This window comes from Bolinopsis microptera, chromosome 6 (assembly GCF_026151205.1).
Source record: "Bolinopsis microptera isolate Bmic1 chromosome 6, MBARI_Bmic_1.0, whole genome shotgun sequence".
NCBI classification, from domain to species: Eukaryota; Metazoa; Ctenophora; class Tentaculata; order Lobata; family Bolinopsidae; genus Bolinopsis; species Bolinopsis microptera.
Window position 1 is genome coordinate 17883420 of NC_087077.1, and position 16789 is coordinate 17900208.

General features: G+C 38.8%; 6 protein-coding genes and 1 long non-coding RNA gene across 7 annotated transcripts in view; 5 read left to right on the forward strand and 2 right to left on the reverse strand.

Moving 5' to 3' along the window:
- Positions 1-3254, reverse strand: part of LOC134817643 (uncharacterized) — an 81091-nt gene extending 77837 nt beyond the window's left edge. The window contains exon 1 of the mRNA XM_063826897.1: positions 3234-3254. The gene's annotated coding sequence lies outside the window, so the exon portion shown is untranslated. The remainder of the gene's footprint in view (positions 1-3233) is intronic.
- LOC134817642 (guanine nucleotide-binding protein subunit alpha-12-like) overlaps positions 1-3263 on the reverse strand; it is a 63469-nt gene extending 60206 nt beyond the window's left edge. Inside the window, exon 1 of the mRNA XM_063826896.1 lies at positions 3235-3263. The gene's annotated coding sequence lies outside the window, so the exon portion shown is untranslated. The remainder of the gene's footprint in view (positions 1-3234) is intronic.
- Positions 1-11126, forward strand: part of LOC134817641 (T-complex protein 1 subunit zeta-like) — a 61206-nt gene extending 50080 nt beyond the window's left edge. Inside the window, exons 2-13 of the mRNA XM_063826894.1 lie at positions 5087-5235; positions 5410-5693; positions 5834-5985; positions 6157-6299; positions 6908-7037; positions 7194-7316; positions 7817-7967; positions 8189-8304; positions 8617-8736; positions 9353-9450; positions 9611-9779; positions 9968-11126. Of these exons, the coding sequence (XP_063682964.1) occupies positions 5090-5235; positions 5410-5693; positions 5834-5985; positions 6157-6299; positions 6908-7037; positions 7194-7316; positions 7817-7967; positions 8189-8304; positions 8617-8736; positions 9353-9450; positions 9611-9779; positions 9968-10120 (1785 nt within the window). The 5' untranslated portion in view covers positions 5087-5089 and the 3' untranslated portion in view covers positions 10121-11126. The remainder of the gene's footprint in view (positions 1-5086; positions 5236-5409; positions 5694-5833; positions 5986-6156; positions 6300-6907; positions 7038-7193; positions 7317-7816; positions 7968-8188; positions 8305-8616; positions 8737-9352; positions 9451-9610; positions 9780-9967) is intronic.
- Positions 3277-16789, forward strand: part of LOC134817639 (alpha-actinin-like) — a 70501-nt gene continuing 56988 nt past the window's right edge. Inside the window, exon 1 of the mRNA XM_063826878.1 lies at positions 3277-3297. The gene's annotated coding sequence lies outside the window, so the exon portion shown is untranslated. The remainder of the gene's footprint in view (positions 3298-16789) is intronic.
- LOC134817640 (myosin-6-like) lies at positions 11424-15562 on the forward strand. The gene has a single exon (XM_063826893.1). It carries the CDS (start codon positions 11438-11440, stop codon positions 13286-13288), a length of 1851 nt encoding a protein of 616 aa, XP_063682963.1. The 5' UTR covers positions 11424-11437; the 3' UTR covers positions 13289-15562.
- Positions 13675-15562, forward strand: LOC134817464 (zinc finger MYND domain-containing protein 10-like). Its single transcript, XM_063826604.1, has 2 exons — positions 13675-13683; positions 13872-15562. Exons 1-2 carry the CDS (start codon positions 13675-13677, stop codon positions 15273-15275), a joined length of 1413 nt encoding a protein of 470 aa, XP_063682674.1. The 3' UTR covers positions 15276-15562.
- Positions 15688-16784, forward strand: LOC134817268 (uncharacterized). The gene is made up of 3 exons (XR_010160505.1): positions 15688-15769; positions 15964-16133; positions 16351-16784. It is a non-coding gene; the product is annotated as an uncharacterized LOC134817268 (long non-coding RNA).

The window sequence follows — 16789 nt, forward strand, 5'->3', positions numbered from 1 at the left end:
GACATGACCTGTGGTGGAGTTAGTGAGTTGGGTTTTATAATTTGTTAGCGTCTTCCTCGGTCAGTCAGCTGGGTTATATCTTACGATAATCAGCATAATATGATATAGTATTATTTACTTATATCATAATAATAATACAATATAGTTTATTTTATGATAATGATTTCCCTATTTAAAAGGCTGTTCCCAAGCACCAGTCGTCTCGTTTTGGTAAAATTGTTAGCTGAGCTCCGTTACAGTTAGATTGAGAAAACTGCTTATAGGTTACACAATCCAGCCGTTACACGATCCAGCCGTTACACGATCCAGCCGTTACACAATCCAGCCGTTACACAATCCAGCCGTTGCACAATCCAGCCGTTACACAATCCAGCCGTTACACGATCCAGCCGTTACACAATCCAGCCGTTACACAATCCAGCCGTTACACAATCCAGCCGTTACACAATCCAGCCGTTACACAATCCAGCCGTTACACAATCCAGCCGTTACACAATCCAGCCGTTACACAATCCAGCCGTTACACAATCCAGCCGTTACACAATCCAGCCGTTACACAATCCAGCCGTTGCACAATCCAGCCGTTACACAATCTATCCGTTACACAATCTATCCGTTATAACAGCTAGAATCTAGATGTGCTACAAATATATAACTTTGCACCGGAATCTGAAAATACTTGGAATAGTCTGCTACACGACACACGGAACAGTGTGCAAATACTTTGAATAGAAGCGATAGTCTCGCATGTGATTGTATCAAGGTCGCATATTAGTCCGTATACCTTGTAATTTCATGTTGTATCTGTTGAGTGTTGATCTGTTGTCATTCCGACCTACATGATTTCTACCCTTCAAATTTAATCATCATTATCATTCGGTCGCGACTTTTAGCGTATATTCATCATATAAATTGCTTTATTATCAGATTATTATCGCAACATCGCTAATAATATCTTCATATGCTAATATTGGGGGGGCCGGGGGGGGGGGGCCGGGGGGGGGGGGGGGGGGGGGCCAATATTATACTGCCCGCTCATATCATTCCTCCTTGAAAACAGTTGATTGAAACCCGTCCATCATCTATACTACCCGCTGATCACATGACATTGAAGTAGGGCTATATGCCAGTAGTAGTAGTAGCTGTATGCTCGAGACCGCGTAGGCCAGTCTCTACTCTGCTTCGCACGTTAAATCACAACGTCCAGTGACAATTTTGATGTATTGAGGGCGGCAATCATCAAAGGATGTCCGCTTCTCTAATTGTGATACTTTCAGCAAGTTGAAATGGAGCCCACGTGTGTCACGTGTGCTGAGGAGTAAAGATGGTACAATTATTGTTACTTTATATTGTTACTTTTAAATACGTATTATTTGTAATATTAAGTTTATATAAGTTTATGTCATCATTTTATTTTTCTCTTTTTAACAGTCAATTGGTTACCTTTTCAAGGAGAGAATAGCTAACTGACCAGTTGATAGTTAATTGGCGGTAGTTGTAAGTCACCCGGCCCGTCACCCTTGGTTATTGTATAATGTATAAGATAATTGTGTTGACAGTTTTTGCTAATAGTCCTTTGCAACCATCTCTCACCTGAGATGTTCACTTCATCAACTCTTGACACAAATCTCGGCAAATCTACAGGGTGGGCCAAAAGTCAGTGTGCAAACGTTGGGTCTTATACCTCCGCCGTGTTTTATATTTGAGAGCTGTTGCTTTGCAGATGGCATACTGTACTTACTGGTTCGAGGATTCCGTCGTCAAAATTTGAAAATTCGAATATTTTAGACCACGCCCATTCAATATTAAAACACCTATATTGGTTTCTCTGAACATGCTGAACGCCTAATTTTTTCAGAGACGGTAGATTATCAAATGTTGCATATGATCTGAAAACATGAGGCAAAACGGATTAGAAATGACGAAGTTATCAAGCATTTTGTGTATCTCGTTAACAAAATTGACTGGGTGATTATGTGACACCGTGACACGACACCTTAATTGGGCACCCTTAACAATTCCCATAATGTTTAACGGGGTAGTTAACGGGGTCACCTTATCACGTGATTAGGTAAACCAATCACCTGATCACACGTAATGAATAAACTCGTTATGCTTCATATCTCGGTCATCTGAGAAGCTACAGTTCTAATTCTTTCAGGACAAACGTAATTCGAATGGCCAAACACAATTCAATAACATTTAGCTTGATCCGACTATCCAAACTATCAAATAAATGTGAAAATGAACCTCCATTTGAAAAAAATGAACGCGAATATTTTTCGAGTTGACAAATTCCTCGAACCAGTGGTGGTACTAAGTCATACCAGAAGGAAGTATTTCAATTGGGCACTCAGTGACTGAGCTATTAAGGCCAACGTTTGCACACTGACTTTTGGCCCACCCTGTAGTTATAATGTACACTTTAGACCTCTCACTTTGCTTATGTTAAACCACCAAGTAATACCTAGTTTGCCTGTTAACACTAGAGCCGGTATGTGCCGGAGTTTATACTGAGCTTGTTTGTACTTTGTCCACGCTCTGTAACCTACTGTATTTGCCAGCACCGCGCCGGAGGTTATGCTAGTTTGTCCACCCTCTGTAACCTTAGCTACTGTTTTGTCTATTGTAAGCGCGTGTACTCTGTACTGCTAATTATCTACTGGTCAAGTACAGAGCATTGTTCTCTGAGATAGTACATGGTTTATAATACATGGACTAAATGTCTGCACTCTGCATTCTTGAGCTGTGTAACACATTGCACACCTGTTAGTTCTAGTTAACAAGGCTCGTGTTCTTCTGTTAAGTGGTAAACTCTACTTCTATTCGATGAGGAGAGTGCAATAAACGGCGCCATTTTGTGATCGTTTGCTGTTAAGTTTGTGCTAATTATTGATTCGTACGTAATATGTTTACGTTTCTGCCGGACTTATCGCACTTTTAGAAAAGTGTATTAGAATATTCATTAAATTTTAAACTGCTCATGCTGGCCTTCGTTATTTTAAACTGCTATTATCAGTTAATAGTGCCACGTGGCGTATTTAATCGAAAAGCTAACAGTTACGTTATTTCTTAGTTTGCTATAAATATCAAATAACGGAGTAGTTCGCTGTTTATTAGTCTCATGATTGAAATACTGATATCTGGATATTATCCGGTTGGAAGAGACAAGGACAAGTGAAACAAGGAAGTTAGGAGTAAGGGCAAATTTTCGGCGTCAACGCCATCTTCAGGCTCAAATTATTTGTTATATAGTAGTGTTGAAAGTATTAAAACTATATAACAAATAATTTGAGCCTGAAGATGGCGTTGACGCCGAAAATTTGCCCTTACTCCTAACTTCCTTGTTTCACTTGTCCTTGTCTCTTCCAACCGGATAATATCCAGATATCAGTATTGCTATAAATACTACTTAGTTTACTATCTCACCATCCTTGTTTTATTTAATTTGTAATTTAATTACGATCTTATTCAGCATTGTTTAGAATCCCATTACTATGTACTTTACTTGACTAGAATTTAGAAGATACTTTAGACTACAACATAAATTACTTATTTAGCATTATTATTACTTGCCCACAATATGACCAGTACTCAACACTCGACGACTCGTTGGTCCTCTATGAATTGTTGCTGATTTGATAACCTGGCTGGACGATTATTAACTTACAAACCGAGCACACTATTCACAACTTAAATCGAAAATTTAGTTTGAAAACATTACAGGACAAAATAAAGCAAGGAATTCAAATTGTTCCGTTCTTGACAATTTCTTTGACTGATGTTTGTAAACGGTAACGATCATTCATATTATAGACAGATCGAAGTCGCACTTAAATCATTATTACTTACCTTTAAGTTCTATTAGATCTATTAGCTCGTCACATTATGCTGGATATGCTTACAAATCATAAGTCATAACATATGCACGGACATAACCTACCCTAATAACTAACATAACTCATTATTGATCGGCCACTGTAAATGTGCAAGTTACTGATAGGTAATTACCTAATAAGTCAATTATGTGATTATATGGCACGCCAACTCGCGCAGAAGTGAGGAGGATGTTTCCGTTATACCACAACTCATAAACTGTCTCAACTCTTGCTATGATAATGTCAGCAGTGCTTTCCGTAATGGCCTTACGTTCGGTGTGTGTGGCCCGAGGGTGTATGTGTTGATTTGTTCGGATTAAAATCGCGACATTTTTGTTAGAAACGAGACACAAACAGTAATTGAACTCTAAATACAAGAGCCTCACTGGTCTTATCCGTGATTTGACTCGTCTGGCACTTTCTGAGGTTGTGTTCTTGTTTTCTGTCTGAGCTTTAAATACTTTTACTTGCGTTGAGTCGTTGCTTTGAAGGGCGAAAGATTTCTTTAAGGTGCAGTGGTCCAAAAAAAAACTTGTGCAAATGTTTGGAGCGTGCTTGCTGGGGGAAACTTTTCGAGACAATAACTCAACATTAAACAATCACTGCACTGATCAACTAAAGTCCATCACTGAAGGGTTACTACTCTAGTCGGAAAATCACTCTTCCTTGCCTGCAACTCCTGTAATTCCTGTTATATTCCTACTAAACCTCGTGAGACGTTGGTTATGATGTAATCGTCAATTTGTCCGCCTGTAATTGTACTTTTCCCTCAACCCAGTCTTCCTTCTTTTGGTCATTGCCATAGTTCCTAGCGGCCCTCAATTACCTCCTTCGACTACTCCCTAAGATAACTCTTTCTACCTCACTGCTTCTTGATTGGTCACATGACTCCCTACGAAGATCTAGGTCCATTATCTCTGCGTCAATACATCCAGTCTCCACTCTTGCTAATTTACCATACTTTCGAGAGATTCCCCACTATCCATAGTTTCCTCTTATAAATCTTTCTTCCTCACCGACTCTCACCATCTAGCTCTACTTCCGTCCCAGACCCGGGTTAACAATCTCTTCTCACTGTAATAATAATAAAAATAAATCACACCGTTTACAGTTGCAGTCGTATTACTATTATAACAATTTAATGAATAATTATTATAGATCAATAACCGATTAAAACTTGTAACATCAATAAAACCCTCTACATTAACAGTATGGCGGGGTACGCGCTCATGAAAGTTAAAAACCCTCCCCTGACCTCGACCCAAAAGACATGGGGTGTTACCATAATGATCGTTTTAGCTGCCTTCTACCTCTTCTGTGAACCCTTCCAACCTGTCTACCCAACTCACAAACTCAGGTACCATTTTCAATATTTTTTGACATCATTAACCACATTCGCTTGCCTCAAAGAAAATATCGAATTAAGAAGCAGAATTACCAGTAATCATTACATTAAACCAGTTACCAATTACCAGTTACCAGTTACCAGTCACCAGTTACCAGTTACCACTTCAACTAAATCACTGCGCAGGGATGAGTACGACTACATCGTGATAGGAGGAGGTACAGCAGGAAGTGTGATCGCACACCGCCTCGCAGAGGCAGGTAACACCAGCATCCTGGTTATCGAGGCAGGGAGACACGACTTTGACCACAGTATCAGGATTCCTGTAGCCTCCATCAGCTTGCTGGACCCTGACAAGAACCTAGTGTGGAACTACAAGACTGTGCCTCAGGAGGGTAGTGCTCAGGGGTTCCTCAATAACAGGATGACACTGCCACTCGGCAAGGTCCTTGGTGGAAGTAGCTCTATTGGTGAGTGGTCCATCAAGACTGTCCTAGTACACTTCTATTACAGTAAAGTCCGATATTCAATCGATTTAGACTACATATCAATAAAATTAACTATAATCCAAACAGCCTCTGAAAATCCCTAACCCTCCCAATGTTCCCAGGAGACATGATATACGGTCGAGGTAACTCAGCTGACTTCGCTAGCTGGGGCGCGGGATGGTCATGGTCAGATCTCTTACCATACTTCCTGAAAGGAGAGCGGGCTATGGATATTGATAGCAGTCAATACCACAATACTGAAGGCGAATTACCGGTCAGTTTGGAAACTGTTTTAATGCTGTTTGGGGGTTGCGAGCCCTCCAGCTGTGCAGCCTCAACTATTGTCCTGTTGAGTTGAGATGTTATGAAACTATGATCAGTTAGATCACGTGATATGTTTGTTAGAATTGTTAGTAAGTTTTTGTTAGCAAGTTCTCACGTGCAGGTATCACGCGGAACTGAAGAATGTGACCTGAGTAACGCGTTTGCGGGAGCAGCACAAGAGCTCGGACTCAAGTCTGTCGACTACACCTCAAAAGATCAGATTGGAGTCTCCCAGACTCTTTTTACCATGAAAGACGGCGAGAGGTATGTTTGATACTTTTTAAATTTGTTTAAATTTGTTTTTATTATTCTGGTAAGCCATCTATTGCAAGCAATGTGCCATTGTATTTTGAATTTCACTAAATAAATGACCAGGGCCGGGACAACGTACATTGTATTTAGAATATTCTCACGAAAATATGGCATATTTTGAAGCGAAGTTTTGACGCATTTAACGTGGTCATTATACCATATAGAACTTTACAGTTGAAAATATAGTAGGTTTCAGGTATATTGCAACTTTAGTAGTATTTAGTAAGGAACTAGGTTACTCGGACATCACGAAATGTCAGGATACTGATTAAATATTAGTACATATTATTAAATTTACTTACAATATAAAGTTTTTCATACAATATTGACAATATTGACATAATATCAAATTCTTAAGAATCGATATTTCCCCCAATCACACAACGAATGAGTGTTAAACTTCCAATAAAATCATTATAGCATTGACGTAGCATTAAATTCCCTCTTACAATATTGATTTATAATATTGAATTCTCTCTTACAATATTGATATATTATTAAATTCTCCCACGTACAATATCTCCGTTCCACGTACAATATTAACATAATGATTTGCACAGGTGGTCAGCAGCTCGTGCCTTCTTAGAGCCCGCTCTAAACAGAAGATACAAGGTTCACATGACAACCAATTCAGTTGCTTCTAAAATACTCTTCTCTGGTAACAGAGCTACGCAAGTCGTCTTCAACGAGGTAAACTTTGAATTTTTCTCGTTTAATTTTAGAAACCCAACCATTATAACTTTTACAGAATACAGATTAAATAAATTGTAACGAACCTACATTTTGAATGCAATTATGTAGAACTCCCATTTTTACCGTTGCCCAATATTTAACGGAATTGCACAGGACGGAGTGAATAAAGCCGTGCGAGCAACTAAAGAGATCATAGTAACTGGAGGTGCTATTGAAACACCTAAACTGCTCATGTTGTCCGGGATTGGACCCGCTGATGAACTCAATAAACACAAGGTATCACATTTCTCGTGGTTATTGTCATTTGTCACCTACCTTATGTCACATATGTTGAGATTCTTTAAGCTTTGACAGGGACATCACATTATATGACCACCCCACAGAAAGGTCGCCGATGCAATTCAGAATCTGGTATAAGGCACTGCATTCCACAATATTTCGGCATATGACTGCAAAATGCAAATGAATTATCATACAGTGACTAGTTTGCTGCTGAGCTGTCTGCACTCTGCATGCAGATGGAATGACTGCAAGGTTTCCAAAATGTGGCCTGGAGACAAACTGCACGTTAATGCTGTTACCGGTATGGTCGTGGAGAATCTTCCCCATATGAAGTAGAATGAACCACTTCCGAAACGCTGTAGAAACATCAGATTGTCATATTACTTACAGTTTGTAGCCACTACTACTAACTAATAACTATTTATTAAACTAATCGTGTGTTTCACGGTCTACTCACTAAATAATATCCCGTGCTAATACTAAGAACTACTCAGATTCCAGTAGTAGCTGATCTACCAGTAGGTAAAGGATTGAAGGACCCAATGAAGATGTGGTTACGATACAAATCCGATAACAAGGTCTCAGTAACTAGAGATAAACTTACTTCCGCTAAGAGCTTCCTTGAGTACTACTTCTACAAATCCGGTTAGTCGTGAAGCTTAAACGCCTATTATATCACAACTACTAAATACTAATTTTAAATTATTTTGTTGGTCACTGCTGCACGTGTGTTAGATCCCCTCACAATCGCTTTATAAATTATAATACACAGTAATATACTAGTAGTTAATTAATAGTAGTTTTTGTAATTGATGACTACATAATTAACCAATTAAATAATTAAAAGTTTCAAATCAAATCAACAGGCACGTGGTCAGAAACTCTCCAGTCTCAAACTACAGTGTTTATCGACACTAAGCAGAGCGGTTCCCAGCCTGATATTAATATAAACATGCTGCGTGCTGTTGCCCTTCCCAACCAGGTATGTTGCGTTGCACGTAACGTGACGTCATTACACGTGGTGTGACGTCATTACACGTGATATGACGTCATAAACACGTGATCAGGGTCGTAGCCAAGTTCTTAGTTTGGTGTACTAATAGTATAAGTACAGTCAACTAGTGTGGCCAAAATGTTTGGAGAGCTAAGTGTTTTTTTGCTCAAAATTAAATGTCTAGACTATAAAATTGATAATATTATCAACTTACGATACAGACGGTAAATAATGTAGTTTGTACACTCCTTTCCTTACTATAAAATATCCTGAGTCTACGTCTTATTAGTACCTCTTCAGGCAGAGATACTAGGAGTAAAGTACGAGTTAGAGGATCCGTTTAACGCTGGATTATACGACAGTAACACTGAGGGGTTCACTTTCCTCCCCACTCTTCTGCATCCTGCTAGCACTGGAGAGGTTCGTCTTTAAACACATATCCTACTGTGCTATATTATGTCGATGTAACGAACATCAAAGTTCATAAATTGCTTTTAACTCTGCTGATATTCAAAGCACTAGTTCACTAGGAGTTATATAGCTGTATAAAAGTTCTGCCACGGAATTACGATTTGTTAGAGCCGACCCACGTTAACATTTTCGGCACATCTTTCTACTGCACGGCCTTTAACCTGATACATGACATGACGTCATAGCAATATCCAATACTGGAATAGAACTGGAAGTCCACCGCGTACGCAATAATGTTTTATACTTAATGTGTCTAGTAATGACGAATGTGTCATTTATCGGCACCCCGAACTGATATAATACATGTAAAGTAATACGCAGATCTCAAAGTGACGTTGACATAGGTTTCGTGCAATAATTTTGTAATATAATGATATATGTCTCTAATATGTCAGCGTTTCGGTGGAGTTGGCCCTGATTTTATATGAGCTAGAAAGCTTTTAATATCATAGAACAGACGAACATGTGGCGTTGGTGTGTCAGTGGAGACATTACTACTTTATAAGAATGGTTGGGTAGTTTTATATTAGTAAAATATTGTGTTCTATAGTAGTAATATTTGCAGGTGCGACTGAGAAGTACAGGAATACACGACCCTCCCCTCATAGACCCCGGGTATTTCTCTAGTGAGGAGGATCTGGACACTCTCTTGGCTGCTGTCAGGTAACAGTACTGTTAATTACAATCATCCACAATTCTCTACAGTTCCTTCTGTTACCCACATCCATCTGAAGACGATTGACGAATGTTTATTTGAAAGTTTTAACTCTTGAACCATATCTCCCACCCCTTCACTCACTCCCTAAACTACATCCTCCTGCAGGTATGTACAGAAGTTGTCAGGCACGAAGGCCCTGGCTCCATTTGTCTCGGAGAGAGTGGACTACCCAACCAACCAACACCCTCATGATAGTGACGACTACTGGAAACACATTATCAGACAGTTCGCTTTTACTGCCGGACATCCTAGTGGAACTTGTGCCATCGGCAAGGTAACATATTCACATTATTTCGGGTATTTCATATTCTAAATATATTTTAAATCATTTAAGGACATTTTTGACCATCAACTGCCCTCTAAGACATTAATCCAAATACTGCCTAATCTCTTTAATTTCAAAATCAAAATCATTCGATCAGCTATTAATTATTAATTAATTTTTAATGCATAAAATTCCAGGTAGTAGATACTGATCTGAGGGTGCTAGGAGTTGAGGGACTGAGAGTAGTAGACAACAGCGTCTTCCCCACAACTGTGTCTGGTGACTCTACTGGTGTCCTGTATGGAGTAGCGGAGAAGATATCTGACATCATTAGAAAAGAGAACAGTTAATTTATCACTTGATTAATTGGTATATAGATTCAATTATTTTGGGAAATCATTTGTTGAAATTGTATTTAGTTATGAGACTAATAGTGGGATTGAACATTTAAACTACACGAGACGGGAATTTGAGGTTGGTTATTCTTCTATATCTTGAAGATTTAGTTGCACTTTCTATTCAACTTCATTCATCAGTTAATTAACTTATAACTTAAATTATTTGCAGTAAACCCATTTGAATCATGTTTGCTTTCTACCGCATTTCAGTTAATATTCAGCTGAGCTGGATCTAGTTATATATAATCTAATTATACAATCTAAAACTGATTATATTAAAGAACTAAAATGTCAATTTATTGGAAACATTGTTCAAGTTAGCTTCAGTAAATAGAGTATATATATATTAGAGAAATTATATATCACACTTCACAGTAAATTAGAGATCAAGGAGCTTGTATTTGTATTCTTTGTATTCCTGTAGAACAGACTAGATATCAGTTTGATGAAATTGTTGATCATATTTTCTGATTGTTTATCTTCAAGGGAAGGCTGTGTACAAAGTATCACGTATTTACGTTTATGATTCAGTTTTCAGAAAGTTAGAGTGAGATTAATGCAATGTGAAGGTTTAACTTAAGGGTGTATAATATAAACTTTGTTACATATTTCTTTAGAAAATGTTTTTTGAAAATAATCATCACCTAATTTTGAAATTTAATCTTTGAATTTGAATGGTAAAATAATGGTTTTTAATTTTCATAGTTTTGCAGCCTTGACAAAAAAGAGTTTTTCATTTGCACTGCCTAGTATTTAGATAGAGTTTTGGGTCACCAACACATCAACAAAATTGAAAAGTTTATTTCATAAGACAATGTCAGTGAATTAAGATTAAAGTGGGTTTAATAATTTTTACGCGACCTTTTCTCTATGAACGATTTAATTACCATTATATTCAGACTTTCTATTTCAAATTGTGTAATTTGGATTGTACTCATTTTAGTAAACTTGATTAAAATATTGTTTTTACCGTCTACTATCATGCTGTATTAGGGACCGTTCACATATATTATGTAAGCAAGATTTTGACCTTTTCAGACCTCCCCCGTAAGTCACTTTACACATAGACAATAGCCATCTTGTAAAAATTACACTATATGTGAACGATCCCTTAAAGAGCTAAGAATTAACCAAAAATATGAACAAAATAAATGTATCTGTAGTTATTATGACTGAAACCTTTCGCAGAATCACGATAAACTTCCACTCAAAGTAATTAATCAATAAATTGGTATAACCTTTACAAAAAATAACAGAAAGTATTTGTAGATGAATGAGCGAAGCAGGAAGATAGCAGACAGCTTGTCCGAGATCAGACAGACCCTTAACTCCACCTTGGTAACCGAACCTAAACCACACTCCAGCCAATCCAAACCCACCGCCCAGCTTACCTCACTGGAAGCGAACGTGTCAACTGTCGTGGACCAACATGAAGATGTTCTCAATCACCTGACTCGCCAGGTTAACTGCTACAAGGAATCACTGGGAGCGCTGCGCGAGAGGTGCGAGGTGTTGGTGCATCAGAACCAAGCGCTGCACAAAGAGTTGGAACAGCACATTAACCTGGATGTGACGGAGCTAGCAGGACAGGGCTGCGGAGGAGAGGTGTTAGGAGGGGAGGCCGGTGCAGCGCATGCTAACTTATTAGAACAACTAATTGATAGACGTGGTATATATGAGCAGCAGATCAGCACGTTAGAGAGGCAGGTATCACTGCTGAAAGTAGAACTGAAGGATTCAGAGTACCAGAGAAATCAGGCAAGATCACGTGCACGTGCAGACTCAGATCACATGACAGTTTGTGAGAGATGCAGGGACACGCCCCTCTCTCAGGTTCACATGACACAGGTTACAAGGTTAGAACAGGATAAACAAGAGTTGGAAACAGCTTTAATGAATCTACAAAACGTGGTTGAAGTAATGAAGAAGAGGGAGGATGAGGCTCTGTTTAAAGTGAAGAAGAGTGTAGAGATGGTGGATAAGGTTAAGTCTGATCAGGAGACACTCGAGATAAAGTTAAAGCGCAGTTCTGACGAGTTGAACAGAGTAAGGGAGAGACACTCCGTACAGACAACTCAAGCAAAGGCTGAGTTACAACAGCTTCACGACGAGGCAATCGCAGAATTGAGAGACAAACTTCATACCAAAGAGAGAGATTTGACAGATTCACTTACAGAAATACAAAAACTTCAGCTGCAAATAGAAGCAGGGGAGAGAGAGAAGAGGGAGCAACAAAACATGATAGATAGATACAGGGAACAAGGTCTAACCAGCATGGAAGTAGTGGACAAGACATCCCAGCAGTTGCGCGACCAGCTGCGCCATGCACTTCAGGAGCGTGATGAAGCCATCAGTCAACTAGCACTAAACAAAAACAATGTGCAGCTGGAACTACATGATAGACAAAGAGAAGTGCATCAGTTACAGGGCGAGGTCACCAGGTATAAAGCTAGGACAACTTCTGGCGAGGAGATTGTTAGGAAGCTGACCTTAGAGTCTGCGACTTTACATGATGAGATTGCTAACCTCAAGATCAACATGAACAAGGTTCAGAATGAGAAGGTATCGATGGAGAAGACTAATGCGCTGACGATTGAACACCTCAAATTGGTGTCAACGCAGTCGCAGCAAAGCGCTAAGAGTGAGATTGAGGAGCTGCGCTCGAGACACAGTGAAACGGTTGCGCAGTTGCACAAACTACTCCAGCAGCAGCAAAGTCTGGCTAACAAATGGCGGACTGCACACAGTGAGTCTATCAGACAGTTCGAGGAAAACTCCAAGGTAATGTCAGAGGACTTGGCTCAGACAAAGAAGCAGTTCAATCTCGCTCAACAAAAATCAGGATCCAACGAGAGTAAAGTGAAATCTCTGTCAGCCAAAAACAAGACGCTCAGAGAAACAGAGAAAAAAATGGCCAAGAGCTTGAAACTAGCAGAGTCACATATAATTAAGACAGCAGAGGAATTGTATGGTGTAGTGCAAAAGAAGAATAATCTGATGCGCGAGCGCTCTGTCATGGCTAAAGAGATAAACTTGTTGCAGACCCAACTCTGTGATGTTCCTACATTTGTTCCCAAACACTATATCGAGAGTCCTAAACTAGAAATTGATGATTCCTGAGGAGCTCTTACCCTAGGGGCTCCTGCTCTGAATTATAACCAATATTCCGGAGGATTTTAAATAAGAGTTTGAGGGTACCCGGTACAAGCTCATACTGGTTGGAACTTTGATGTTTGTGAGTTGCTAATGATACTTTTTGGTGATTTTGTGATCAGTTCTCTTTTTAATGGAAGGGAAAATAAACAGGTATATGTTTTCAGACTCAGAACTTTATATTGACCATTTTGTATTTTACCAGATCACACTTTTATTTTAAGTCTAAATTTAACTATATGAAATCTTATTTTAAGTGCGTTTTTGTGCGAAGCATGTTTCAGATTTATGTCATATTTAATCAAGTCCACTGTAATATATATTGTAAATCATGTTATTCAAAAGATTATCTAATGAAAAACGTAATGGTGTTTCTATAGGCAATAAACCTCCTTTTGATCATATACTACGGTGAATATCATTTTATTTCTGATCCACCGAAATCAGAAAACAATTTCAATGTCATGTCAGTGAACATATTGAGTAAACACCACTTTGACTTGATGATTATCTTTTTGCCTTTTATCGTTAGTAAATTATTATTTCCAAGTATCATTTTATCACAACACCTCAACCCAGAATGGCTGAAGGAACAGAAGCAGTACAATCAGTTCTCTACTACACAGAAGCGGAAGCATTTGTTGAATCACTCCGCACATTCCACATCAAAGACATTGGAACGGACAAATGGGAAACACAGAGAGAAAACATAGAGAAACTGAATATTCAGGCGGTGGTGGACGCTACTAACAATGTGGAAGAATCTATCAAAGAACTGTTGATAACCCACGAGAAAATACCCACTATAATACACGAACTCATAGCGCTGGATCTCTGGAAACGAAACATTCTCCCTAAAATCCTAGAAATGGATTTTAACGCAGAGACCTCCTTCCCTGCATACGTAGTCATGTTCTACGAGGCTATCCTGATAGGGCTGCTAGAAGTACTTCTCTTTCACAGCGAGTGTTGTGAAGCAGCCGGGGACTCACTACACGATCTGTTGCAATACTGCCAACATAAGTTAGTGTGGTTGGTGGCTGGGGAGGAGGACTGGCATACCATCTCCACAGAGACCACTAGTGTTGAGGATGCCAAGGAGGAGCTTATCAAGAGACACAAGAAAATATCGTTTGATGTGGCACTGAAATGTATTGCAGTGGTGAGGTATGTTGGAGAGCATTCCAAGGATGTTTCGTTAGGTATCACCACACGTGTTCTGAACACGTACGATTTCCCCGCAATATTTGCTGGGCTGATTGATAACCCCCCGTGGTTAGTCCGGGAAGACAAGGGACAGTGGTTGAAGTATGATAACAGTAAGTGGAATAAAACCTCACATGATGATGTTAAGAAACTCAGCAAACTTGAAGGTCAGCTCTGGATTGGAATGTTACAGTTCTTAATGTCAGAGAATTGTCAGAGGAACTATCAGCTCAACTCTTCCAATCAAGCCAGTATTCTGAAGTTGCGTGCGCACTTTCACCCTCAAGTATTGAACCAGCTGCCAGCGCTCGTTGACTTGCAGCGCTACTTGGAGGAGTTGTCCCTCATGTCCACTCCTACATCGCGCCCACCTCTCATTCTAGAACAAGTTCCCGAATTTTATACAGCACTTGAGAATAAATGTAACGGCAAGTGGCACGACCTTGCTGTCAAACATTACAAAGCTATATTCTGCATGTCAAAGGAGCGAATGAAGAAGCAAGCTGACAAGTTTGCTGCCACATATGACATGGATGTAATGTCTGACCTGATAGCTGAACCTCCTAAGTGTGAGAACTGCGGAGAAGGTGCAGCTAAAAGATGCTCATCATGCCAAACTTCCTGGTATTGTGGAAGGGAATGCCAGGTGAAACACTGGTCCAAACATAAGGAAAATTGTAAGCTTATTGCTAAAACTATGAAGCATGCTAAGGACCTAAAGGCTGCTAATAATCAGGGCGGTTCATGAACAGATTTGCATTTAGGGCCATTTTCATCATTCTTTACAAACTGTTCATTGTACAGTCGTCAGATATTTGAGCATTCTTCGAATTTCTAGGTCGATGTACAGAATTTTTAATTTTTCAGTGTAAATAACCACCATTTCTACCAATTTTTACACTTCACAGTTCATAGTTGCAGAAAGTAGTATATTTATTTTCAGAGCTTATTAATATTATATATATTGTTGTACGGTAAATCTAAACTTTATTTATAATGTATAAATAATGTATAAATTCAAGTTGTTAATCATAATTAATCTCTTCTTTTGTCTGAATTTTTGCAAGTTGCAACAATAAAAACTCATGAATTGAGACAGTAATAGTATTCCTCTAAAATTTGAATTTCTAAACATCACTTCAACTAAGTTCTCGCTTTTGAACATCAAAATAATAAAATTCACCAGTAAGGCATGATTGTCAGAGGAAGTACAAGACTGTCTGGATCATTTCATAATATAAGGTAAATTAACAATTATGATATAAATACTTGTAGAGATCGACCATACAAATTAAAAACTGTGCTTGAATGTGACGATTTGGACCTTTAATATCGAACCGTTAATATCCGAATGAAATCCATCGAACTTCCTTTTAAAATTACAAAATTATTTTCCCGTTTTCTTTATCTCTGTTCCATATTAATGTTCCCATCAGAAGTGTAACCAGTACACGGGCTGCTATATGTTCAAGACAACTTAGTGACAGTACGGTCCCAGATAAAATAACGTACGAGCTACCGTTCACACATACGCCGGGCAGATGGGAAACGTTAGAGGAAACGTTACCTAGATTAGAAAGTTACAAACAACGTTCTACTGCTACTAGTATGTTTCTTATAAGTAACTTTTCTAAAAGTTCTATATAATTCATGACTCTCTGCGCATGTGATGTGACTTACAGGTCTAGGACAAGTCTAGATGAGATGTTAACCGTACGCGTATTTTGGAGGATAGTCACTGTTCTACTTCTAGATTCCTTGTGCTATTTGACGGTTAAGATTAAAATGAGGTTTGGACTTTACTAAATTGATCTGATTTTCAGAAAAGCTGCAGAAGCGGTACATAATAACGATGGTCAGTTTGGTCACTTTGTTCTTCTACGTAATGCGGCCAACTGCTGAGCAAAGACAGATAGCTTCTCAGGGTTGGGAGGATCTTAAAAGTGGAACATTACTAGACCGGAGTAAAACTTCAGACAAATCTGACTCAACGTGAAAGAGATATTCGCCAAGACGATCTTAAATTATGATTGTTGAATTTTTCGTGACCATTGCAGGACTGAGACTGGAATGAATTATTAAAGAATGAATTCTAGCATGCAATGCAAACTGAAAGTGACCCTGACAATTTTGATCTGTACACATTTTTGTATCGGTTTGATTGAGAAAAATGGATTTGTGTGTAACTATGATCGACTGATACTTCATAGTGACGAATTGATGTATTTCTGAAGCTTGCTTGACGAGGAAATAAAAACCGTT

Excerpts from the sequence above, each read along its gene's own strand:
- LOC134817640 (XM_063826893.1), top strand. The coding sequence starts at position 11,438 with ATGAATGAGCGAAGCAGGAAGATAGCAGACAGCTTGTCCGAGATCAGA.